We start from the raw sequence: 27,151 nt of genomic DNA, 5'->3' as shown, positions 1-27,151 counted from the left end.
ATAACTGATAACAACATTGTAACCGTATGTTAAAAAGCTGAATACGCAAACATATCAAATGATTGGTGAGTGCTAAAACATTTACTGCGATCTACTATCGGCTCATAAGGTATTTAGACTCGGTATCCTTCTTAGAATCCATTGATTTCGACATTTATTCATCCTTTTGGTATATTAAAACAATTGAATTAATGGTGGTAAAACTTATTTGGGAGTAAGAGTGCATCTTTAAATTAGGTCGAAACATTATCTGATGTACAAAATAACGATGACGCTGCATTATAAGGCTTGTCATCACTCAGTTACTCAGACAATGACAACAACTTATTTTGAAAAGCAGCGCCTGCCCTCACGAAATAACAATTATAATCCTGGTATGTGAAGTTATGAGAAATTGCAGGCTTTTTTGACATAAAATAAGCATTAATAAAACAAAAGTGTCTTTCTGGAAGTAATTCTATGGCGTTTTTCTTTTGCAAATTCACAGCATAAACATGCGATTAGCACCCAATTGATACAAATTCCCAGAATGAAAACCTTCCGGGCCTAGATAAACTGTCTTATGTATGCTGCCTTACATGTTATGATTGTGAGATTTTTTTCAACTTCGGTATTCGTTACTGTATGCATTTGCCAGTATGATAACGCTATCGTTACGAAAACCCCATCAAAGCAAATATACCTACAATTTTCATATGAGCCTACGATTGAATGTAATTTTAATGTATATAAATTAATATGTTTCATCGATGATCCACTACTGAAATATAGAAAAAAATACTGTAAAACCTTGAAATATTGAATTGCAAAAACAACAACATTCTGATAAATAGCTTTACTGATCGCATGATTCAGTAGCTTGCAAGGTTTTATCAAAACAAGTCCTTCCCTATCCGGCTACCCGGCATAAGAGCGATATTCAATCACAGTAAAACAATAACAAACATCACTGCTACTGAACAATGTGTCTAACTACGTCACCCGTGATCATATACATGGAACAAGGCCAGAGTCTACGGTTCAGATTTTAAGGTTTAACAGTCCAAACCTGAGAAATTGCATTATCCAATTGAGTGTTGTTTGGTATTATATCTTGTTAGGACTAAACCACACAATTATAAGACACAGCCAGATTACCTGGACGCAGATAACTTAATATAAGAGTATATATCAACCTGGCCTGGAACATTTATTTAACGCTTATTCTTACTGCAATTACTGCAATTAATTCAATTGGCTTTAATTCTTTAGGGAAAGGAAAACAGAGAATTAATTTTATACGTGCATATATATTTCAATTTCATATTTTATGAAATAATGACATACAAGTAAATGCACTTTTGCATCAGAAAGGAAGGAGTATCGTTGTCAAAAGACAATTAGGTCCTATCACAGTTCACATCTTATTCGACAGTTAATAAAACAAAATGTGTCCCTGTCATGTTTATGCTTATTTTTACAAACAAAGCAAGTCATGACATAATATAAGAACTAGTTGACATGTGGCCAATAAAGTACTTGTACAGGTATATTTGCACGCCAAACAATGAAGTTGACGTCTTTTCAGCTTATTATAAAACATGGAAATAAAACAAAAACGTCCAGAAAATGTCAAATAAATGTCGAATAAAAACGATTTAGATCATTATTATTCTGAATTTCTTGAGAAAAAAGTCAAAGCCAACAAGTTCTCAAATGCTATACACATGTAATCAGATGCTGTCATATATAAGAACCTATACAAATATCAACTGTAACAAATGCCGTTTAAATATGAAAACTATTAGGTAAAGCAAATGTTGGTATTCGTGATTCCCTATACTTATTCGGCACTAAGTGATCTACAATGCTTATCATAATGTACATGTACTTTCCCTATGCTTTCGTTAAAGACAAACACATATTTTACATGGCTTTTTATATGACGTTTTATGGCATTTTACAACAAATACACGAGGTTTTTAACTGTTAAAACGTTCAGATATTTAAATTCCATATTTATCAGGATACGGGTTAATATCTGTGAATGAATTGATCCCCAAAATCTATCCAAATAAAGGTAAATGTCTTTTAAACATCAAAAGGACATCAACTATCAACAGTTCATGACATAATTTAACTCACTATTGATTAAATTTCCTTTAAGACGTAAATGTAATGGTAAGTCATATCACAATGTTCAAGGCACAAAATCAAGTCGGTGATACTAGATGTCGTGACCTAGAATATTGTCCACTTTATGAAACACTTGACCATTGGTATTCACTTAGGAAACCTTTATGGAGACAAAAGTGTCATTTCTATGCTAACACTTGTAGCGCGGCTCTTGGTAAAGAATTTAATTTTGCTCACCAGTACCCATACAACAATGTAGATATGAAAGGTCATATTTGCTCAATGGTGGGCAAACGTGTGCAAAATATGTAGCTTTTTAATGCATAGTTCCTTGAACGGAACTGAGGTGTTTGCATAGAACAGTCTTGAAGGCTTTACTGTCCTTCATCAGAGATATAATGCTCTTTTTAAATGTCTTGTAATCATCAGACAAAGCAGTCGTTCATGAGATGCTTCCTCGTGTGTTTTGGTCCGTTGTTCACTTGATGCGTGATACTGATATCTAGGAACCTGAAACAAGTTAAATTTAAGTTATCGCATTTTCAACTTGATACACTGCAGTTTGTTCAAGTATACGCTTAAAACAATGTTCAGGCAGAAACACAATTTATGCATTGTCTTCGTTGAATGCAGATTTCAACTTGGGACAATGAAACATTTCCAACTTAATACACTTGAATATTTGTCAGTCATGAAGAAAATGGTAAAAACATAAGATACATGTGCTGCAAATGAGAATAGTCGCAGAAACACAATAAATGCATTTAAGTTGAATAAAAAAATATTTAAAGAAAATGAAAAATATTCATAACATATCATTGAAAAATTGACGACGTAAACAGACTGGTATAATAATGAAAGCGTCTTTAGACTGTTTTATCATATAAAAGCCGTGGATATACAACACTTTGCGAAACGATTATGAATTGTTCTCAATTAACCTTGAGGCTTCCCTGTGTGGCCGGATGTGGATGGAACCGGAAATGCACACTTCCTGGTCAACCGGAAAAGGCTCATCAACGTAAAAGGCTGTCTGAGACCAGTGCGTCTCCCTGGGAAGATTAACCAGAAATATAATGTTAATGAAAGTTTGTTGCAGAATATGATGGACATTAACGGCTTTTTATCTCACCAGCAAACACATGACGTTGGATCAACGTCGGATACGATTGGATTTAGGTCACGACGTCGGCGACTTAAATACAACGTTGTATCAACGTCAAAACCACGATGTCCGACGTCGCAATTAGACATCGAACCGACGTTGTGATTTGGTTATTGTTTGTAATAAGTTGTATATTTTAAGTTAATACATGATATACACATGATATAACAAGAAATTGCTCGAAAAATCGTGATACTGCTGCAAATAAATACTAAAATTCGATCATGTTATTATTCAAGTTGCTTCCCTTGTCTGTGCCCTTGGTTTCTGTAATTGGATTTTCCGCATGGTGTCGCATGATTATAGACTTTTTTCTTTCTGTTTTTTGTTGTTGTTAAAATTCATCTTGTTAAACAAAAATTAGCAGAAATAATGATATCGATAGCTTCTTATCATGTCATTGAGATAATTCCAGAAAAAGGCATGTTTAATTCCTTATCTTAAAATAGACGCGCGCAATTTTGAACCCATTCCGATCCGCCATATTGCTCATGAGGTGTACGAATATTGACGAGAGTGAAAGAGTAAATTACTCCTCTAGAGACTCGACGGTTCATATTTTAAATAATACAACAAGGTAAGTTGATATAATGCATGTTTAACGGTTTATAGCAATAATTTTCTGGTGTTTTACAAGGTTGTTTCAATGAAATTTTAGCATACATGTAATTCAACCCGATTCGTCCTCAATTGACATCGCGCCGATTCTACTTTTTGTATGAGAAAACAATGTTATTTGTTATCTTGAATAATATCTGTAAATACATGTGCTAGTATTTTCTGTGTAATTTTGAACTTTGATCTGATCCGAAAGGCCCATGTTATTTACTATTGTTTTTGTAAAACATAATGTTATCCTGCCAACTTATATATATTGTTATCAAATTCATATTATTATGTACCCCTTTTTGACAGGTTTATGACGAATGATGTTATGCCTAGCTTTACCGTGAAGGGGAAAAGGAGAAAATGACTTTCCAAAAGCAGTTTTTCAAGGTGTTCAAGGTAATACTTGCCAAGTCAAATCTGCTTCTTGACAGTAATCATTTAATAATTTTATTATTAATGCGAGTACCAGGTATAGTCTTGTGCATTCACCTCTTATAAAAATAGCACTAGTGCCCGTTCAAGAAAACAAAGCAATTATTCACTGGAAATGATTTCATACGCGATAGCTTTGATCACAGATTCTAGTAACTGAAATAAGTATAACAATTAAAAGATAATGAAAAAATACAGAAAATATTGTGCCAAAACTGTAGAAATTTTGTTGTGTGGAATTTGATATCAAAACTTTATTTTCAGCAGTTTCAAGTCAATATAATTTAATTTGACAATATTTTTATGTATTTCAGCAAGTGTCACTGTGATTACTGCTACTGAACATGAAGTTGATGGGGCAATTGGATCCTGTCTGAAGTACGCTCCAGACAGACAAGGAGGTGGAGGACGACGACCAACTGTTTACACAAGTTAATTAACATACATCTCTAAACTTATGAATTTACCATGTATCATTTAATTTAATGTGCCTTAATCATTTAATACTTTTATTGTCTGTACAGATTTGTTGTGAAAATAAAACCTGTACATTGTCTAAGTTGTTTGTTAATGAATGTATGTGTATGCTACGGTATTTCCTAATTACCTGTTACCTGTGTGGTATGCATGTTTATACTATGGATTTTGGTTCCAACGTCGTAACTCCGACGTTGCTTCAACGTCGTGATTTCGACGTCTAAAAAATTTTCAACCAATATACAACGTTTATCCAACGTCAGTTTCTGACGTTGATACAACGTCTTTGCAACGTCAATTGTTTGCTGGGTCGTTGTTATAACACAGCGAGACCAATTACTTTAATTGCTAGATAATAGTCTGAGTAAGATAAAGCCATGACTTAAACACATATCCATGAGATAGTAGACTGCATTGAAAGTTAAATGTTTTAAGCACTTGCTCTTAAATGAACTGCACTCATAATTTTAAGATTTTTTATTTTAAGATTTAGATGCAGAATGAAATGTACTCAATCTAACCCACTCTGCGTAAGGCGATGTTGTCAAAGTGACACCTTCTGGAAAGCCGACGTCAAACCACGTGCAGAACCCGTGCACTTGCGTCCGCCCGAAACATTCGAACCGGAACTCTCCCTGGCATGAAGGTATTTCATTATTGTATAATCTGTTTACACACAATAATCAGCAGAAATTCGTCATTAATAAAATAATGTAATAAATGAAATAAACTCAACTTTCTACCTGTGATCGCTTTCTGATATTTGCGTGATAAAGTTCATATTGCGAGAATTATTAAAGATTTAACGCAGCACGCAATCGGAAATTGAAATTTGTATATGAAAAACTACAAAAACAAGCCCAGTAGCCGAAAGTTTAAACATAAACCCTATTTAATGGCACTGGGTAAACGCCAAATATATAGAGCACAAAAACAAATAATCACAAACCAGAAACCTGGAACAGGAGCACACAACTTCACAAACAACACAATTCATACGTACTGTATAAAAAAGACCTAGGTTTATTTATAAAAAGTTCAAATTATTCAAATAATTAATGACAATAGACACACCTTGACATTTTCCAGATCCGATGCCTGTACTTTGAGAAGGTCAAGATGACATACTTTCTGCGCATGCGCTTGTATAGCTTCCGGTGGTATGGTATTCACGTGCACCTGCTCTGACAAACACCATACGTTAATGATTACCAAGGAATACGAATACATTAAATACTTTAATGTCTGCTTATATAACATCAAGGTTAATATAACAAAATCCAACACGAGTTGTTTACAATTTACTATATTGCGTAAACACAATATTACTCAATGAAAAAATGAGGTGTCAGTTTAATCATGTAAACCAAACCGCAATAGTCTCAATTATGGACTTTTGTTTCATTGCATGGGTCTATCATAATGTACGGCAACTTTGTAAGCGCCGTTTATAGCGTTATTCTTACTTGCAATGCTTTGTTTGGCGTAGGATTTCATACTCTCCATCGACAACTTGTACACGGAACGAATCTCGGACCAAAACTCCAGCCTGCAAGCAAAATCATGTAATCTTGTTTAATTCTTACGTTCATATGGAAGTATTTATAAACGTTAAGACGTAAGCTTTTAAATCAGTAATGATGTTAACATTGGGGTTTTTCTTCAAAATGTACGGTAATTATACACAAGAGAACCGTAAATATAAATATATTTGCATTACAAACATTTGCTTTGATGCGTGGACTTTACAATCACGTAATGTTGTTGTTGTATTTCAAACAGACCATATAAAGGTACCTGTTGTCATACTCGGCGTCGTAGAAGGGGGCAATGTACAGTGTAGCGGTTGACGGGAACATCAAACCACCCTAGAAGAAATAAGTCACACAAAGCAGGAATAAGAAACGCTTTCATTGCGAAGAGCCTTAGATATGAGCCACAGTTTAAAACACGACATATTTCAACATGAGAAACATGGCAATGAAAATCTTTGTATTCCTTAATTTAATCACAAACAGTCTCAAATGAATGGAACTCGAAACCTGGCTCAAATTGCTAGAAGCATAACAAGTTGAAGCAGCTTTTTCATTCGGCCAATTTTCTAACTAAATCTTGATGCTTCTGAACACAACATAGTTTATCGCGATTTTCGTCAAGATAAAAACAATCTACATCTCTTATTGAACTAAATTCGAAACCTGGCCCAAATTTCAAGAAGCACCTATTGCATCATAGGTTGAAGAAGCTTTTTGTGTATCTAATTTTCTAACTTTATCTTGATTCTACTAAACAAAACATAGTTTACGTTGATTTTCATCAGAATAAAGAATCCTAAATCTCTGATGTATGGTAATATTCACAAATTAAGTCAACAAACAAAATTAGTGAGGTTAGCTTTATCCTGTTATAAGGGAATTTAGATACATCGAAAAATTGGGGCCAGTGATTGTTGGTAAACAAAGACCTATTTTGATATGAAGGGCTGAAATGAATGCTAAAATAAATATCTCTTGAAAGAATAAAAAACAAACGATATACAATACTATCAGTAAATGTGAAAAAAGGTCAAAAACAATAATGGAAATACAACGGCGGAATGTAGTTGACGGACTTTGAAAAGCCCACTGAACATTGAATTCCTTAACGATTAAGCGTAGCACTTAATACAGGCCGATAAGCCGTTTCATTAGCTGAAAATATAAATTATAGTCTAAGGGTATCTGGTACTACCCATAATGAAGATGACAACGAGATAATAATGTAAAAAAATTTGTAGAAAGAAACTATTCTGCAGCATTCATGATCCAGTCAGAAATACGGGTATGGATGTACCTGTTTGAGCCACCGGTCCCTGCAGTGGATGACGGACGGCAGCATAGACTCATAGAACAGGCAGTAACCCTAAAATACGGAATATAATAATGTAACAAAAATTGGATTCAGTACATTTACTTGTACAGATACTATATCTTAAACAGAAGAAATATTTCAAAATAACACAGAGGAAAAATGGAACACCGGGCACTGTTAGTCATTGAGTAGCACGCTCGATTGCTATAACTACATGGATATATAATTGCAAGGGGTAACCTACCATCCACTCACTGACAATAACGTCAAGCTGTTCCGGAAATTTCACAGACTGAAAAACATTAAGAAAGATCAACTTATAAATACATCAAAAACAAATATATTGTTTAGAATCAAACTTAATTTCCAAATTTTAAACCTACACTCTTCAGTTGCAAGGACTAGCTATGATATGGTTCTGAACAAAAGATTCCACAAAAAAAGCATGCCATTAGACTCCTACTCCTGAATATAGAACCGTTCACATGCACGAAACCTATTGACTTCTTAAAATTAAAAACGTTATGTTAGCTCTATGATAAAAACGACGACTTCAAACAGTAGTTATTTAAAACGACCCACATCCTCGTACATAGAACGACGTAATAAACATATAGCTAGCACGGAAATTAAAAGAGGATAATTGTTTGTTTCAGCAAAAGATTGCAGTATATTTCACCGAGTGAGCACCAACAGTTATATTTCACATGAGGTCTTGTTGAATTTATTGTTTCTCTTCCTAATATATGCCTAAAATTAATTTGTATTTATCAGAAAATTGTGCGAAAGATACCTGATTTCAAAAAGTACCTCGTTAATAGTTTTCCAATCATATACATTATCGTGACAGCAAACTTTTCAGAATCCCTGAATATGAAAACTTGATATAAAATCACAGATGCCTTGATGAAATAATGACGAAACGAGTTTTACTGCCTTGGATTCGACAATGACGTTATTTAGGCACAGGCTTTACCTCAACGGCGTTGTGAATGACGTCAATGCGCTCCGCCATCTTGTTCTCGTTCACAACCGCCTCCGTTTGTCCCGCTATATCGCTTGCCTCAATCGCATATACTGAAAACACAGATCAATAATATTTAAGGAAAAACGATCAATTTTTACGGCGAACATTTTTATTTTCCGAGATGAAAAATGTGCGATATTTATCAAATAAATTAACAGAGATGAACTTTATTTCAAGGCCCTAAAACACCAAGACGTTGTTATGTTGTAAATCGTGTATTAATCTCATATGGACGGGTTGTGGTAGATAACATTTGGTCGATTATGCAATGACTTCGAATTAATTTGGCAAACAACGGCCGATAAGCCAAAAACCATTTAATTCCACAACCAGAATTTCATGTCAACGTGCACGCATGGAACAAAGAATGAACTGTGTAATTAAACTGGTAGGCGCACCAAAACACATCGAACGTCGGACAAGAAACACTTTCATATGTGTGGATAGATGGCAAACCTTCAAAGGGATTGTTATGAAGTTCATGACGGTAAGATGAAAGTGCACCTAGAAACGTTTAAAAGAACGATTCATTCAAATCGGTATTCAATCACGGTACTTTACTGATAAAACAGTTTATTAGAACGACCAAATAAGGACAATCATTGGTTTGTTCCAAGACACAGGTTTCCAGGTTTCTCTTGAAAGACCTTCATTTATTATCACATATGTCTTTTTATGGAATACCATTTGCCATAAAACTGGTCAACCAAAAACATGAATATGTTATGTTCCAGGATGCAGAAAACAGATGTGGTACCGGTGTCATTACCTTTCTTGGCTCCGGCCTGTACGCAAAATACTGAGAGGATACCGGTGCCAGCTCCAACATCCGCAACCACGCTGCCCCTGAGTCGTTCGTAGTTCTTAAAAATCGCATATCTGTAAAGCAGATTTTCCCAGTCAAAGGCTATAGGAAAATTGTTATTATGAATACAAAATAATGTTGTTTAAGATTTGAATTAATCTAGCTTTTGGAGGCAGTGGTGTTTCTTGAGGTTTGGAAAACCTCGTGCTTCATTCTCGCTGACAGCCACTGTAAACACATAGCGGTTATCAATTACCTGGCCACAAACACAATCAAGGTACGTCCAAGGAATCGTTTTATATAGTAAAATTTAACACATGGTTGTTCATTGTTTAAACATATTTTTTAAAGAAGCTGATGTATGTAAACCATAACAGGCCAGAGGCAACTGCCCTATACCTTCTAACATTCAGATACTTTCCGTTTCTTCTAAATCCTTAGGCGATTTTAGAAACAGCTTCAAAGGAAATATTGTGATACACATCATTTACTAGAACGTTTAGACAACTCTCGATTTGCTACTTCATTAAGATACAAGTACAAGTTACAACTAATCATTACTTGATCGAACAGCCATTAATTACCCTGGAATAGCAGATGCTCGTTGGTTGACTTGTTATACACAAAAGAGAAGATGGCATAACTAACGCCTTAACAAACGGCACAGGGGACATGAACATTGGGCTCAAAACTGGAACTATCTAGCTAATAACGCGGTCATATTATATCTAAATTTAACATGTGATCCGCGTAACACAAGATTGTGTTGGAACGTGGAAAACGAGTTAGCATACAATATATGATCACATGGTCACTATGGATACTACAAGGATATGTAGAACATCGCAAACAAATTTCAAGTCCTTAAGTAACATCCACTTAATAATATATCGCAGACTCTCTACTATCCTTCAGCCATACGGTATACATGAGTTGAAATATCTTGTGTTGCTTTGATAATGTCCAGCATTGCGCGATGTCATCATTTGGTTATTGCCATTGAGACAGTGTCACCGGGCACTCACACCTCTGTTTCTTTTGACCATTCAAATATTACAATGGAAACAAAGACAGTAGTCTAATATTCAAATAATCAAACATCTTTAGTGGCATAAAGTGAGGGTCAGAACGAGTCTGGACGGCTGTAAACGAAAGGCACAAACGTAAGAACACCACGATCGAACCGCACACGCATTTAAATAACCTAACACAAATTATGCCATACAACAATAGTGGTCTAAGCTTAGTTCCTTTATAAGAGACTTAAGATGTTTCGATAAATTGGTCAATGAGAAGTTCCATTGCAATATTGTCGCATTTTATGCACACTCACTGATTGCCACATTATTTGAAAGTGTTTATGCGATGTACCTATCCAGCCGTTATGTTAATTGGCTGTCCCTTACATTTAGCACAGTTAATGAAGGATGGTGAAGCAGTATAAAACAGACAATGGATTCTGACAAGTGAGTATTTTTCGAGTTTATAATTAAAGAAAACCTGCTGAAATCCATATATAAATCGCATTTTTCAAAACCGACGGTATTCAAAAACAAATAAAACTCTGTAGAACCAGACATCTCATAAAGAGGAAATGCGTGGCTGTTTTTTATAAACACTTCATACGCGACTTGATATGTAAAAATCTAATCTTATTTTTCTTTCTGAGTGATTGTTTTGTATTCTATATCCGGCGTGAATACATTATCATGCAGAATTGAATCTCATTTTCAATTTGTTTTAAGGAAATACACTATAAAAATATATAGCTTACTCTGAAAAAAAAAGAACAGAGGGTGGTTATATCCCAATGGAATACATGGCCTTGTTTGTATAAGAGTAAGACGCACTAGCAACATCACAACGATGATCATGTGCGCGGCGGAAATACTGACCAGCAACATCTTAACGATGAGCATGTTGACGGCGGACAGACTGACCTGCATATTTTCAAAAAGGATAATGTGGGCGGCGGACAGACTGACCAGCAACATCTCAACGATGACCATGATGTGTTGACGGTGGACAAACTGACTAGCAAATTCCCAACCATAAAGATGTTGAGTTTGTACATACTTTGGAACCTGATATGAACTTGTAAACTTAACGAACTACCGATGATAATACAAACTGATATACACACGTATTTTCTTGAATAAGATTGATAACTTTCGTCTGACGTTACAGCAGTTATTAATTAAACAGGAAATGTCAAGCATTCTAGTGCCACCTATCACACAAAACTTGCAATCACCCTAGATCATCCAAGGAAAATACATGAATAGGAAATGATATCTACTTTAATTATAAATAAGTCAATGAATCGTCGCGCAATTCGGATCTGCCTATAATAATCCAAGCATTCAGGACTGATGGCCCACGTTCATACCTGTAGGCGTTTGTCCGCACCGTGTCGCTTAACATTTCCTCGTGCACGCCAATGTCCGCGTAGCTCCTGAAAGAAAACATAGCAACAGTAAGCATCTATCACACGGGAATAGAGTCTATTGAATAATGTTTTTTTGGAAACAAACATGCTTATATTGAGAGCCAATTTCGTACATAATGGCATTTCAGACTACCTGAACGACTTTGAACTTTGTTACTTGCGTGTAACAGTTAACATGACCAGAGTCCTACCTTGTCCTTAATTATAACCGAACATAATGTGCCCTAAACTTTTGACATTCTTAAGTCTATTAGGGGCCGTAATTTGTATTTAAAATGAAATGGTGTAATGTAACCTAATTTAAACATATTGGTAAAATGGTCGTCAACAATTGTGTTAAGTATTAATACTGATGTGCAAAAACTACAGACGCAAGCTTTAAGTCAATTGAAAAAAAAAGGTTTAGAAGATATAAGTAAAAATTTGACCACAAACTTTAACCTTACATAAATTGCCCTTATACTTTAACCTAAGTCCCTCAGGCAATACGGTGCAGTACTTTGTACTTTGGTGATACGGAGTAGTGCTACCTCCTTGTGTGATGATTTTGGACAACTGAGTGATATATTAAGTAAATTGAATGAAGGGTATTGGAGTTTTAAGTGAAATTAACAACTTGCCATAAAACCTCGACTGGACGCCGATGCAGACGCCGACGCAGATGCCGACGCCGAAGCCGGGGCGTATAGTATAGCCTACTTATTCTTCGATTTATTGTCATAAAAATATTATCGTTTCTACCGTATTTTCCTATCGGTCATCAAAAATAATAATTTAAGGAAGTGTATTTAACTGATTAAATCATCCTTCGGAGTCTAGTATATATTTATTATCAATGGAAACATTTTCACGGTTTATTAGTTGTTTTTACAAGACATGAGGCCCAATGTCACTAATGAAAGCTAGTTTGCAGCGTAATTATGTTTGTCTTTTTATAACCAAATGTTGTATACAACCCAAGTTTTGGTATGAACGTTCAGTTCTTTTGACGGGACATGCGTTAACAAAGCAATATCTAAGATGGGTTTGTTGCTGTTTGTAATGTTCCAACAACAACAGGTTAAAAACCAGGGAATCTAAAGCGGATGACGACGCTCGTCTATTTGACTCAGTTAATCAAGGGGCATTATTAGCAGTTAAGCCAGCCTTGGACCTAAATGTACTTTTGTTTATCACAATGCAAGAGATGGGTTTGATGCGTCCTAACATCTTTTAAAACTCTTATTTCTTCTTTAATGTTTGAATTTTCAATATTTAGCGAGTATAATTATACCTTTCATGGAAGGTCAGTTATTAAGAAAGATATTACATTTTCTTTCAACCAGAAATTGATTTTAAGTCACTATTATTTTAAACAAGACTCTTATTAATATCATCAAGAAGGCAGATGATAAAACTGTCTGAAACATTGGAACAATAACCATATGCATACTGTCAACATACTTTTCCGTTTGAATGCAAACAGATTTTCGACAAGTCTAAACGCATTGATATGATAAAGCATGTTGCAAAAAATTTGCACCAAACAACTACATGATAAATTAATTTTGAAACGTTTAAAATTTGGCTTTGTATTGATTAAGGTTCTTAACATATATGCTCCAAGTCTCTCAAAAACGGTTTTCAAATGATAACCAAAATGTAAATCGTTTCACGGCCACGCATTAACGCTCGCTTTCATGCATTATTACTTATACAAGTAATGCATCGACCTTCAAAACACGGTTTCAACACTTATTAATCCTTAAAATGGGATATAAGATATTTCATACGGTTAACTTTTTCATAGGAAGATGCCATTTAAGATTTTTTTTCAAATTTTATACCATGATATACAGGCGTTGTCAAATTCACTTTATGTCAAAACTTTTGCGAAGTAGTCAAATACTGGTCGCATCCAATTTGAATAACAATGTAAGAAATAGCAAAAAACGCTTACTTGAAGTAGCTGCAGTCATGTCTCTGCCTTTTCCGGTCAGCTTCTTCGCCTGGTGGCTTCTCGTCTTCTGTCCGCCTGAAACACGACCGGAAGTAGTGAATGAGCTCCATCAGCACACACACAACGGCCGTCCACACCCAGAGAGCCTGCATACTAACATCCGGCCTCCACCGGCTTTTAGATATTCTACGACAGATAACAATCACCACTCAAGTGTGACGTTACATTGTCCACACCATTTCGATGTCATTTATCTGTTTATGATTTTAATGTGTTTCATCAATGATCTAATCGCCGTTAAAATAAATAGGCATTGTACAATCCATTAGAAATATCGAATTGCAGAAAAAAAATCCAAGCTTACAAAATCCCCTGGAAAACTGATAGACTACTTTGATAGCCAACTATTCAAATAATCTAAATCCAACTCAGTCACGGATGTAGCAACTTGAGGCACAACTATCGGAGACGTTAACCGATTCTACCTATTTCGCTTCTCGATAAGAGCCATTAACACAACAATAACAAAATTCACTTCAGCTAAAAACAAATTGTCTTATTCCCATGTCATGCAACCATAGAATTGGAACCGGTAAAGAATGTTTATACTTTCATGTTGTAAAATACATTGTCTAAACCCTAAATCGCTCGTTACAAGTATTTTATGAACGATCTCATTATTTTCACCAATACCTTCCTTTCGGCGTACAGTTATCCAATACCGTCATCTTTTAACATCAACATAAAATAAACACAATGTATTTTCGACAAAGAAATGTGCTAGAGGCACTTATCTATTACGCGATATATGCAAGGCATGTTTAATGAAAAAATATCCTCCAGACATGCAACAATACGAATAAAAAGAGGATTCACGCAAATAAATTATTAACAAGTCGTTCTCGTTAATTCACTGCAGAGATCTCATTATCAATTGTATGTGTGTTTTGGCAACAATATTACATTAACCAATCATGGAATGTAGGCGATACAATGGTATACATAATTACAATGATGTCATTTTCGATAATGCTTAATGTAACTCAGTAACTCAGTTATAGACAACTGACTCCAAAATACAGTACCTGCGCTCACGACAAAGGCACACAACGATTGTTATTATGGTTTGTGGAGTCATGAGAAGTTGCAGATTTTCGTGACTTAAAAAGGGCATGAAGAAAACAAGAGCGGCCTCATGTAAGTAAAATTCCCGGAGTATTTACAGAACATTTTTATATTCAATATTCACAGCATACACCTGCAATAAGCACTAAATTGATTCAATTGATACTAACTGCGATGCCAATAATATATACTTAGAAAAATATGCGTTAAATATTGGTTCATTTTAATGACGAAATGCCCGTGTTGTTTGGTATCTTAAGAACGACTCAGAATGAATATGTTATGGGCCTTAAAATTAAAACACCAGACTAATTTTATAATGACTTTAAAATCACGTACATTGTTCAAGTTTAAAATCCCACCAGAACGATTCCTGTGAAGACATATAACCTGAAAAAAGATTATGTCCTACATATAGTATTGCTCCTTATTTGATTTTCTGACACTACGACGTATTTATGCTGCGCCATTTATCTATAAATACATTTATACAATTCGTATTCTGCTTATGATTTACAAATTTCAGTTAGTAAGTGACTTAAGTAGTAGCATGAATTTTGTCTAGTTTACCAGTTATAATACTACTTACTTAGTGGAATTAGCACTTCCCTTTGAAATCATTGATTGTCCCATAATTTCAAAGTGTCCATACTGACTATGTGAAGCTATGTTTATTCGACGTTCCAATACAGCCGTAACGTTAATTGGCTGTTCATTTCAATTTCAATCCACACAGTTAAAGAGAGATAGCAAAGCAGCATATATCTGCAAAAGGTTTCTGCTAAATGAGTATTTACTTTGAGAAGTTTTTTGCATTAGGTACTCTGAATTGTATTCCTCCGTCTACAGATAGAGTTGAGATCTCTAAGCATTGAAGTATTTGGGGTTAACCTATTAGCTTATTATTATTTGTTTTATTATTAAGTTTCCTCAAGTTAATGCATAATTTGATAAGATTTACCTTTTACGTTTTTTTTTTCTTTATTCAGGATTGTTGGGATAAGAGTGAGGTTTGTGCGCGTAAACTGGTTTAAACCCCAAGTAATTTTGCAATTTACAGAGCGTTCTAAGGCGGTACCTAACAATCCTTGATAAACATACCTAGTTTTTATATAGTATACATGTTTATTAACTGTGCTGTTTGTGGAGTTTTGTGCTGTTGTCCATGTTTATTGTTTGTGATTTTTGTTTTTTGTGTATGATGTCTTTGGCGTTTGTCCTGTGTCATTAAACAGGGTTTATGTTTAAACTTTTCGCTACTGAGCTTGTTTCTGTAGTTTTTCACATAAGTATTTGTGTCAAAATAAAGTACAACTGCAGAATTTCAGATTTCAATCTCAATTTTTAAAACCGACAGTATTCGGCGTTATAGAAAACTCCAAAGAATCGGACATTTGATCGAGGGCAAATGAAGCAACTGCCATATTTGATTAACATTACACACGCGTCTTGATATGTAAAATTCCAGTTGTTGTTTTTTGCGGAATAATTCTTTGTTTTCTATACCCCGCGTGTTTTTTCACCATTGAATCTCATTCTTAGTAACGTAGCTTTAGGGTTATACAACATAAAGATATAGCTTACTCCGGAAAAACCCGAATAAAGGGTTGTAATGTCAAAACGGAAAACCCGGCCTTAGTTCGCATTAAAGTAAGTCAAAGCAGCAACATCACGATGATGATGATGTTGACGGCGGTCAAGCTGTTGAACTAAAATGATATAATAACATAACATACTGACATATATTAAATAAGATTGATACAATGCGTCCCACTAAATAGCAGCTAAAATCTAGTATCTATTATCTGTTTCATGCATTCTAGTACCCAGACCCCACATACCAGTTTTGTCATCACCTTTATCATTTAAGGTAAGACTACAATTTAGATGTATTGCAAAATATATTTTAATTGAGCTATAAATAACTCAATGAATCGTCGAGCAACTCGAATCCGCCTAAGATAATACAAGCATTCATAAATTATGGCCCACGTGCATACATGTAGGTGTTTGTCCGAGCCATGTTGCCTAACATTTCTTCGAGTACGCCAATGTCCACATATCCCCTGCAAGGAAACATGACAACTGTCAGCGGTAATAGAGTCTGTCTAATAATGTTTCTTTATAGAAACCAAACATGCCAATGCGGAGATCCAATTTTGTACATACTGACATTTCGGATGAACTATTGTCCACATCACGTTTTATGAACGACTTTGTTACTTGCGGGTAAGTATCAGCCCGAGTTCATGCAATTGTCATTTTACATACTCGTTAAAATATGATCCTATTTTCCAAAATTCATAATAAAAGGTAATGCTTTTTACTGTATGAATCATCCTATGGAGGCTGGTATCTGTTTATCTTCCTGCAATTATCAATGGAACCATGTTTACCACTGTTTATTAGTTTTAACCGGATCTGAGTAACAATGTGGGTAATGAAAGTTTATTTGTGGCGTAATTATGTATGTTTATTTCACAAGCAATTGATGGAATTGTTGTGTACAGCCAAGGTTTTGGTATAAACGTTGAGCTCTTTAGACGGTACACTAGGCCACATAGCAACGCATTAAAGGTTTTGGTTGTTGTGTGTTATGTTTTTAGCAACATTAGTTATAAAAAAGGACCTAAAGCGGTTGATCTAGCTCGCCCAACTTTATCAGTAACAAGGGGCATAATAAGCATTCGACCAAGCCTGGGTCAGACTTTCGAAACTGTGAACATTGTTTGTTTGTTTAATCGCTACACAAAAGTGAAAACAAAGGAATAATAAAAATAGAAATATTTTGAATTATTGGCTTTAACCGCGAGCTTTTTATTGATAAAGGTCCTAGCATAACAATGCATTTAAGGTCGCTGACCGGAACCATTATAAACGCAAGTAATTCATTAACTTCAAAAACACGTGTTTAACATAACTTATTTCATTAAATGGGACATAAGCTATTTATGTCTGCTTCTTCCCATGGTGGTATCTCGTCGTCTGTCCACCCACCTGTAACACGACCGAATGAGTGGACGAGCTCCATCAGCACGCACACGACGGCCGTCCACACCCAAAGAGCCTGCATCCAAAAAAACCCGGTCTCCATTGGCCAAAAGCAAATATACGATCTACAGTCAACAATAAAAAACATCATAGTGTAATATTATATTATCAAGAACGAGAGCTACTCCGTTTGAATGTCATTTACCTGCTAAATATTTCAATATGTTTAAACAATGATCCGTTCGCCGTAAAAATAAATATTTTGTAAAATATAAATATCATTTTGTAGAAGAAAATCAACCAAGCTTACGAGATCCCCTTTAAAGTGACTTTTAATGGCCAAAGTCAAAAATCTTTGTTTTCACCAATATATACCATTCGACGCATAGTTACCAATACATCTTTCGACATCAACCAAAAATACAATTTATATCAAACAATGTAATGTGAAAGAGTAACTTAACCATTACGCGATGAATGCAAAGCATATTTTATAAATATTTGCCTTCCAGAAATGCAACTATATGAATAATCGAGAACTTAAGCAAATCAATTATTAACAAGTCGTGCTCGTTCATTTACAAGAACCCCATTTTCTCTTGTGTACATGTGTTTTGGCAACAGCAGAATTGGGGAAGTAATGGAATGTTGTCGATACAATATCTGATATACAAACTAACAATGATGCCGTCTTCGATAATACTTTATACAACTCAGATACTCAGTCATGATATTGAATTGATAATTCACAACATAAAAATGCAATTAGCACCCAATTGATATCAATTCTCAGAATTGATAAATGCCCGGCCTAAAACAATACTGACTGAATTACACTGCCATTTATATAATGATTGATGGGTTTTTCTACACTTTTGTGCATTACTATTGTTAGAATATGCTATAAATGTCTAAAAACAATATCTTACAATAAATATTTGCATGACTACCTCAGGCAAATATATCCACCTATTGTCCATTGAGCTACCTTATTACCTTACCAGTGTCACGTTACGTTGTCTACGACGAGAGCGCATCACATTGAAGGCCATTTACCTGTATATATGATTTACATTTGTTTCATCGATGCTCCATTGCACTGAATAAATCAATAAAGGGTATTTCAAAACGTTAGCAATATTTTATTGCAAAACAATCAAACCATTCTGACAATTAGTTATGCTGATGCCAACGTTTGGGTTGCAGCGACAAAGATCACAAGCTACCGGAGACTTGTAAGATTTTATCAAAACAAAACATGTTTTCCCTATCTCGCTACACGGCATTTGGGCAATATTTGAGATAAAAGTCAAACGATAACAAAGATTACTGTAGCTGAAACAATTCGTCTAATTACGTCACTCTTGATCACATTCATGGAATAAGGCCAGAGTAAACGGGTTAGATTTTAAGGTTAAACAGTACTTACCCTTAAAATCTCTGTCAATTTACAGTTTTAACCGTAGCACCCTCAGCCATTTCTTTATATAATTTAGGTCGTAGTCAAAAAATGCCATCATATTTTAATATTTACAATATAGTTTTTATTCATTGTGAACAAGCTAGAGTGCACGTGTTGGCATGCTGTAAGGATCATTCAATATGCGATACGATAGTAAATGCTTTGCAATTCCAGCTAGAAACATTTGCTGTTTTCAAGAATTCAAACAATATATGTTGTTCGATTTAATCAGTGCTCATCTAATGTGTTCAATAGTCCTCGAAGATTAACTGATGTGGAAATTATTTCAGGTAGTTCAATTTTCAAATACTTATATTAAAATAATTTTTGTTGACTGGTATTTAAGTTTGTTGTTATTTAAAGATTGTTGTTGGCTTTTCTTTCCTTCTAGCGTTTGTAGATCGTTACAAGTGAGTTTGAATGCATTTTCGACGAGGGGCACTCTGTTTGTATAGCCTTTTTCGCAAAGTAAATGCTGAAAATGCTGTTTGAACTATCAATATATGTATTTTATAATATGCTTTCCGGTGATTGAAATAGACTTATCAGTGAAGTAAAAATGATATTTAACTGTAAAACATTTTGATATTTGTCACTGTTTTTAGCCCACTCTCAATTCCAAATCAAACGCAAGCGCACACAGGGCTTGGTCACAATTTCAACGATGTCATTTCCGAAAAGACATTACGTTTGCATACAATTTGGCGCGCTTTTCTGAAAAAAAAAAACCAGCAATTAAATGTCATTTTATATCCTTAACGCCATATAATATTAAGGCTGTTTTGTTTCAATATAAGATCGCAATATGTTTTAACCAAAGGTATAAAGTTCGCGAGTGGCTACTATCCGATGCCGCTCACTCGGCAAAATATATCACGATCCTATACTTTAACAATTATCCTCCATAAATTGTCAGCTTTATGTTTATATCACAATTGTCGATGAGCAAGCTTTTCTAAGTAAATATTAATTTCATCGTCAATTACATGCGTTATACATTGCGTTATAAAACCTTAAAAGAGGACATACGCAAAACATTAAAAACAAGTCGTGCTCGATAGACCGAATGAATCACTTTATCCCATGTTGGTGTGGTTTGGCAGAATATTTGGTTCAGGACAAAACCACACCATAATAGCACAGAGAAAGATTACCTGGAGGCAGTAAACCTAATATCCGGTATCAGCCTGGTCAAGAAGAACCGTTATTTTTTACTACAATTAATTCAATTGTTTGTAATTCATTGGCCCATTCCTGATTGGGAGGAATACAGAGAATTACTTTCATGCGTGCATATATTTTAATTTGACATTTTGTTAAGTTACGACATAAAAGTTAATGCACGTTTTCATAAGAAAGGGGGAATATCGCTGTCGAAGGACAATAAGATCCTATAACTCGTCTTATTCATAGTTAAAACTTTACGTTTTCTGTCATGTATGCGCTTCTTCTTAAAAATAGCACAAATATTGACATGATATATGAACTAGTTGACCTCAAGTCTTACCAATAAAGAACTTGTATAAGTACATTTGCACGCCAAGCAATGTAGTGGACGTATTTTCAGTTCATATTTAAACATGAAAATATTGATAAAAAAGCGTCTGAAAAGTGTCGATGAAAAAAGATTTTATATTGTCAGAATAATTCGGATTTTCTGAGCGGCTCTAAAATAAGTCATACCTACCAGGTACTGACAAACTGTTCAGGTCCAATTTACGAACCTGTACCAATATCCACTGTCTGTTATATTAAACAAATGCCGGCTACATTGCAAGAAAATTAGGTAAAGGAAGATTATGTGATTCGCGTTTCCTTATAATTAATCGGCTCTAAATGATCTACAATCCCCCCTGCACTGTATATTTACTTACCATATTATGTCGTTACAGACCAACACATTTTGTGCATGGTTTTTATATGACGTTTAAGAATAATTTACAATTCATACACGGTTGACTTAAACATTTAGATATGTTAGCTGCATATTTACCAGAATTTGTGTTAACATCTATGAATGAATCAAAAATGATCACAGTGAAGGTCGATTTTCATTCTTAGTTTTGATATCAAATATCCACTATTCATGACATAAGTGAACTAAATATTGTATAACATTGCGCTTAATACGTAAATGTAATGTAATGGCAAGTCATATCACAATGTTCAAGGTCAAAAGTCAAGTCGTTGAAACTAGACGTCCTGATCAAGAATAGTGTCCACTTAATGGAATACTTTACCATTCGTATTCACTCAGGAAACCATGATGGAGATACTAAGACGTACTGATAAACTGACCGACATTTCTATTTTACAAACACTTGTGGCGCGGCTCTTGGTGAGGAATGTCAATGGGCACGTCAGTCTCCGACCAACAATGTAGATATGAAGGTTAACTTGCTCAATCGTGAGCAAAATCTAAAACAAGTCATACTAAAGTTAACATCTTTCCACCTTGATATACTGTAGTTTGTTGATGTCTACGCTTCAAACGAAATTGAAGGTGATGCAAACAACAGTCGCATTGTCTTTGCTGACTGCAGATGTGGATTTTAGGACAATGAAACAACTTTTACTGAGCTTAGTTAACGTTTAAACATTTTCAACCTAATACATTTGGAAATTTCGTTCATGTAAGTAAGTTGCTGCGAATGTGCATAAACGAAGAAACGCAATGAATGCATTCTCCTAGAATAAAGAATTTGATTTAAGGAAAGTGAAAACAACAAAATAATGTTTTACTGAAAAACGGACGACATGAAAGGACTGATACAATAATGTAAACGTATGCTTTAGACTGATTTTATATTATCAAATCCGTTGATATACAACGCTTTGAAACGATTACAAAATTATCTTATTTAACATTGATGCTTCCCTGTGTGGCCGGATGTTGATGGAACAGGAAATACACGTGTCCTGGTCATCCGAAAAAGGCTGCTCTACGTAAAAGGCAGTCTGTGACCACTGCGTCTCCCTGGCAAAGGTCAGAAGAACTACAGTGTCAATAGCGTTTGTTGCAAAATATGATGGACATTAACGATGATTAATCGCTTCTTATAACACAGCGATACTAACAGCGTGAATTGTTAAACACTCGTCTGTGCGAGAGAAAGCCATGACCGAAACACATATTCAATGAGATAGCCGACTGCAGTCAAAGTAATTTGTTTCTAGTTGTTTGTCTTTAATGAATGGCAATCATCACGGAAATGCAGTCAAGCATAAGAAGTTTATTTTTTTCTTAGTATTGCCAGACAAGGCTTTTACGTTATTTAAACAATAACAGATAAAATGGCTGCCGAATAGGTAATATGGACGTGATCAATCCTTTTTAAGGGATTTGAAATAAATATTGAACCGAATAATCAAGGAAATTAAGGGGAATTAGTTTTACCGTTGGTGAAAGTATTTTTTTTAAAGTGGGATACAGAACTCTTAAACTCTACTGAAGGTAATGAAGTTTTGAAAATATATTATTTTAGAAAAACAATAAGAGAATAGATTCTTATGAAACTATGAATAGGCATGATCGACCCTTTGATTTCTTAAATAGTAAAATCAACATCAAAATTATCCGATATTATCAAGAGTTATATTTGTAGAAAGGAAGAATTTGTACGTCTGAATGCCAAACACACGATGAGAGGTATGTTGTTGTTGTTAATTTCCTATTACTCGTTATCTTAATTAAATGCTTATAGCATTTCCAATAAATTTAATGTTGCACAAGTTTTTACTTTTCAGATTCCCTGCTTGAAGCAATTCCGTAGACGTCACGAAAGAGAAAACTTGATATAAAATCACAGATGCCTTGATAAAATAGTGAGAAAACGAGTTTTACTTTCATCGATTCGACAATGACGTTATTGAATTACCTCCACAGCGTTGTGAATGACGTCAATGCGCTCCGCCATCTTGTTCTCGTTCACAACAGCCTCCGTTTGTCCCGTCATATCGCTTGCCTCAATCGCATATACTGGAAACACAGATCAATAATACTTCAGGAAATACCATCATGTTTTTCCAAGATGCCAAACGTGCGATATTTGTCAAACAAAATTACAGCGATTAAATGAATTTCAAGGCCCCTAAATCATCATAACGTTTATATGTTGTATGTCATGTATTAAACTCATATGAACGGGTTGTGGCAGATACCATTTGGTCACTTATGCAATGACTTCAAATGAAATTCGCAACCAGGGGTCCAAAGGCCAGACACCATTTAATTGCAAGACAGCAATTTGATGTGAACGTGCACGCACGGAACAGTGAGAAAACTGTGATTAAAATGGTAACACCACCATAAAACATCGGATATAGAACATGAACAACTTTTATTGTGGGTATATGGCAAGGTTTTAATGGGATTGTAATCTTTTTAATGACTGTTAAATAAAAGCGCCCCTAGAAACGTTTTAAAGAACGCTTTATTCAAATCGGTATTCAATCACGGTTCTTTACTGATAAAACAGTTTATTAGAACGACCAAATAAGGATTATCATTGGTTTGTTCCATTAATCACGTTTCCAGGTTTCTTTTCATGAATGATACATTGGAATTGCTTCATTCATTATCACATATCCGCACGTCATTACATGGAACATTTTTGACCATGTTTGCGGTCAACCAAAAACATGAATATATAGTGCTCCTGTATGCAGAAGATCGAGTGATATCCGTGTCATTACCTAATCTTGGCTCTGGCATGAACGCAAAATACTAATAGGATACCGGTACCAGCTCCAACATCCGCTTCTACGCTGCCCCTGAATGTAAAGTAACGTTGTTTAAGATTTGAAATCATCTAGCTATCGGAGGCAGTGGTGTTTCTTGAAGTCTGGAAAACCTCGTGCACCATTCTCGCTGACAGCCACTTTAAACAAATAGTGGATATTGCTTCCCTGTGCACAAACACAATCAAGGTACGTCCCCAATGAGTGTAGCGGTTCGTAAAAAAGCGCAGTCGGAATCATTTTCATAAAATAATCAACACATGGTTGCTTCAATGTTTAAAAATATATTTATATAGAAGCTGATGTATGTAAACCCGAATCATAAAGCCTAACAGACCAGAGGCACAAGTTGTACCAGTTGTTTAAAGTAATTTAAATATCTGAACAAAAATATGTCCAATGGTTTACAGTTTTATATTCTTTTAATGTCTACATAACGTCAATTGGCATGAAACGTTGAACGCTGATTTAATCCAAATCTAAGACAGCATGATTTCTGAAAGGCAAATGTTCATCATATAATTGCCAAGCACTTACTTCTATCGAGTATCTGTTGTTAGTTCTAAAAAACATAGCAACACGGGTACACCCACTTATTTCTAATGAATGCAATTTATTTAATATTTACTGCATCTTATGACAGCGAACTAACTATTTATATAAAAATCGGAAAAGGGTGTTCCGGTTGAAACTGCAAAACGCACAGAGATTTTAAGGGTAAGGACAGTTTAACCTTAAAATCTGAACCGTAGACTATGTTCTTATTCCATGTATATGGTCAAGAGTGACGTAATTAGACGCATTGTTTCAGTAGCAGTGATCTTTGTTAGTGTTGCACTGTTTTCGAATATCGCTTTTATGCCTTGTAGCCAGATGGGGTAGGACTTGTTTTGATAAAACCTAGTATGTCCCGCTAGCTAGTGATCTATGTCGCTGTAAATGACAATCAATCGGAGGCGCTTGTCCTTGACGATGAAACGTGACGTGTAACTTTGTAACTTTGGTGTAAAAACACTCACAGTCATCACTTGAAAGACACCATAATATTAGTTAGATATTTTATTTAGGCTAATACGAATTTATTCTGAGAATTTGTATCAATTGGGTTTTACTTGCATTAAGCTGTGAATACTCAAAGGCATAGGAAAATACCCCAGATGGCATTCTTGTTTTTATTAATGCCTATTGTTATGTCACAGTGGGTCTGCAACTTCTCAAAACTCCACAAACCAGTATTACAGTTACTTTTTCGTAAGAACAGGTTGGCTTTTAGTAACTGAATATTTTAAGCATTATCGAACACGGCTCCATAGTTGTTATTTACATCAGACATGATATCAACTCTATTCCATGACTTTCAAGTTCGCGGTTAATGTACCAGTTGGTGCCAATGCCTACGCAAACGAGATAATGGGAATCCTGTGGAATTTACGAGCACGACTTGTTAATTTATTTGCGTAAGTCCTTGTTTATTCGTATTGTTAATTCCTGCACATATCGCTTAAAACTGCGTCTACCACATTTATATGTCTAATCTATATTGAATATATTTTCGGTTGTTCTTGAAAGATGACGGTATTGGATAGCTAGGTCTTGCTGAAAATAAAGATTTTATAAAATGCTTTTAACGAGACATCGAGCGATGTAGGGTTAAGATAATGTACTTGACAACATGTAAGTGCACTGTTTGAACTTGCATTAATAAAAGCGGTGTAAAGGTTAAGCCTCGGTCTGTTGACTTCATTTTGCGATTGCTGAGACCGTTCCAATCATAGATGATGTAAAAATTCGCTGCTTAAATCTATGTTAATACTTGTAACAAACGGATACTGTTTAATATGCTAAAGCAGGTCTTTCTAGAGACGGTGAAATACTGTGACCGGGACAGGCTTATAAACCATTTTGCAACTGATCGGTAACCATTCCCCGATGAAGCTTATCACTGATCAATTACAGAGGTAACCAAAAGGTTGCAAAAGAAACAACGCTTTTGACTTGATGAACCTATTGCTGCATATTGGTAACAAATCTTAATAGTCAACCACTTGGATACCTTTAGGAGATCATTTGAACCCCTAGCGACAAAATCGATCGCGGTCAGTCTTTTGGACGTGTTGGAAGGACTGATTGCAACCGATTGCACTTCAAAAGTGTTCATCTATCGGTTACGTCCATTCTCCATTTCAAGTTTGAGGACCATACGCCAACCATTGTCTAGTCAAGACCCGGACAAACTTTTCGCATTCAAGTCTTTGTGACCTTTGACCTGATTATCTCAAAACCATTCGGGATCATCAACTGTACACTCCCGGCCCAATAGTCAAGTTTGAGGACCATAGGTCCAGGCATTGTCGAATTATCACTTGAGACAAGCTTTGGCCCTTCAAACCCACTTTTTAAAACACAGCTTATACTTTGTCGAAGTCTCAACCAGGCTGGCTTAAATGTATGTATTTTGTTTAATCGACATACTTTGACGAACGATATTAACAACTCTAGTTGCTCGTGACGTTTAAATATCGCTTTTGAATCATTGAATCAAAGCGCGAAGCGCTGAAAGACTATCTGCGGGCAAATATGTGAGAGTTGCAAATTTTATTTGAACTATGGGAATGGGTGAAGGGCACATATATAAAAGTGAAAATGTGCCGAGGGCCAAGAGCACTTGTGCCCACACTAGGCGAGGAAACAAACATATCTGTATGTACAATATGGCGTCTTGTGTCATTTTGTTTATGTAAATGTCACTTCAATCGTCGTAATACCCCTTCCGCATGTATTTAATGTTACAATGCACGCCCTTTCAATCGTTTCTCAAGGTTTTTCGTTGCTTTGATTAAATATCATACGATTGGAAAATACAATAAATCGTATATATCATTTCTTTTTCATACATGTTTTGTTTAAGGAAAATTATTTTTTTACAAACAACTTCAGCAATAATTCCATTCAAAATGAACATCGT

At 35.1% G+C, this 27,151-nt stretch overlaps 1 protein-coding gene across 9 annotated transcripts in view; it reads right to left on the bottom strand.

Annotated features, from left to right (window-relative positions):
- Positions 1 to 1,298: 1,298 nt before the first annotated feature.
- The window catches only part of LOC128217520 (protein arginine N-methyltransferase 6-like), a 51,469-nt gene continuing 25,616 nt past the window's right edge, over positions 1,299 to 27,151 (bottom strand). Inside the window, exons 5-19 of one of the 9 annotated variants that reach the window (XM_052924696.1) lie at positions 24,142 to 24,219; positions 23,325 to 23,425; positions 17,991 to 22,423; positions 13,869 to 13,943; positions 11,870 to 11,935; positions 9,445 to 9,554; positions 8,625 to 8,725; positions 7,893 to 7,940; positions 7,631 to 7,699; positions 6,596 to 6,666; positions 6,265 to 6,347; positions 5,873 to 5,982; positions 5,324 to 5,433; positions 3,057 to 3,167; positions 1,299 to 2,625 (exon numbers count right to left, since the gene is read on the bottom strand). In XM_052924696.1, the coding sequence (XP_052780656.1) occupies positions 2,541 to 2,625; positions 3,057 to 3,167; positions 5,324 to 5,433; positions 5,873 to 5,982; positions 6,265 to 6,347; positions 6,596 to 6,666; positions 7,631 to 7,699; positions 7,893 to 7,940; positions 8,625 to 8,725; positions 9,445 to 9,554; positions 11,870 to 11,904 (933 nt within the window). In that variant the 5' untranslated portion in view covers positions 11,905 to 11,935; positions 13,869 to 13,943; positions 17,991 to 22,423; positions 23,325 to 23,425; positions 24,142 to 24,219 and the 3' untranslated portion in view covers positions 1,299 to 2,540. The other 8 variants (XM_052924697.1, XM_052924695.1, XM_052924694.1 and 5 more) reach the window with 8 other exon arrangements.

Source organism: Mya arenaria, chromosome 14 (genome assembly GCF_026914265.1).
Source record: "Mya arenaria isolate MELC-2E11 chromosome 14, ASM2691426v1".
NCBI classification, from domain to species: domain Eukaryota; kingdom Metazoa; phylum Mollusca; class Bivalvia; order Myida; family Myidae; genus Mya; species Mya arenaria.
Note: the sequence above shows the minus strand (reverse complement) of the source record. Positions and strands in the feature narration are given on the sequence as shown.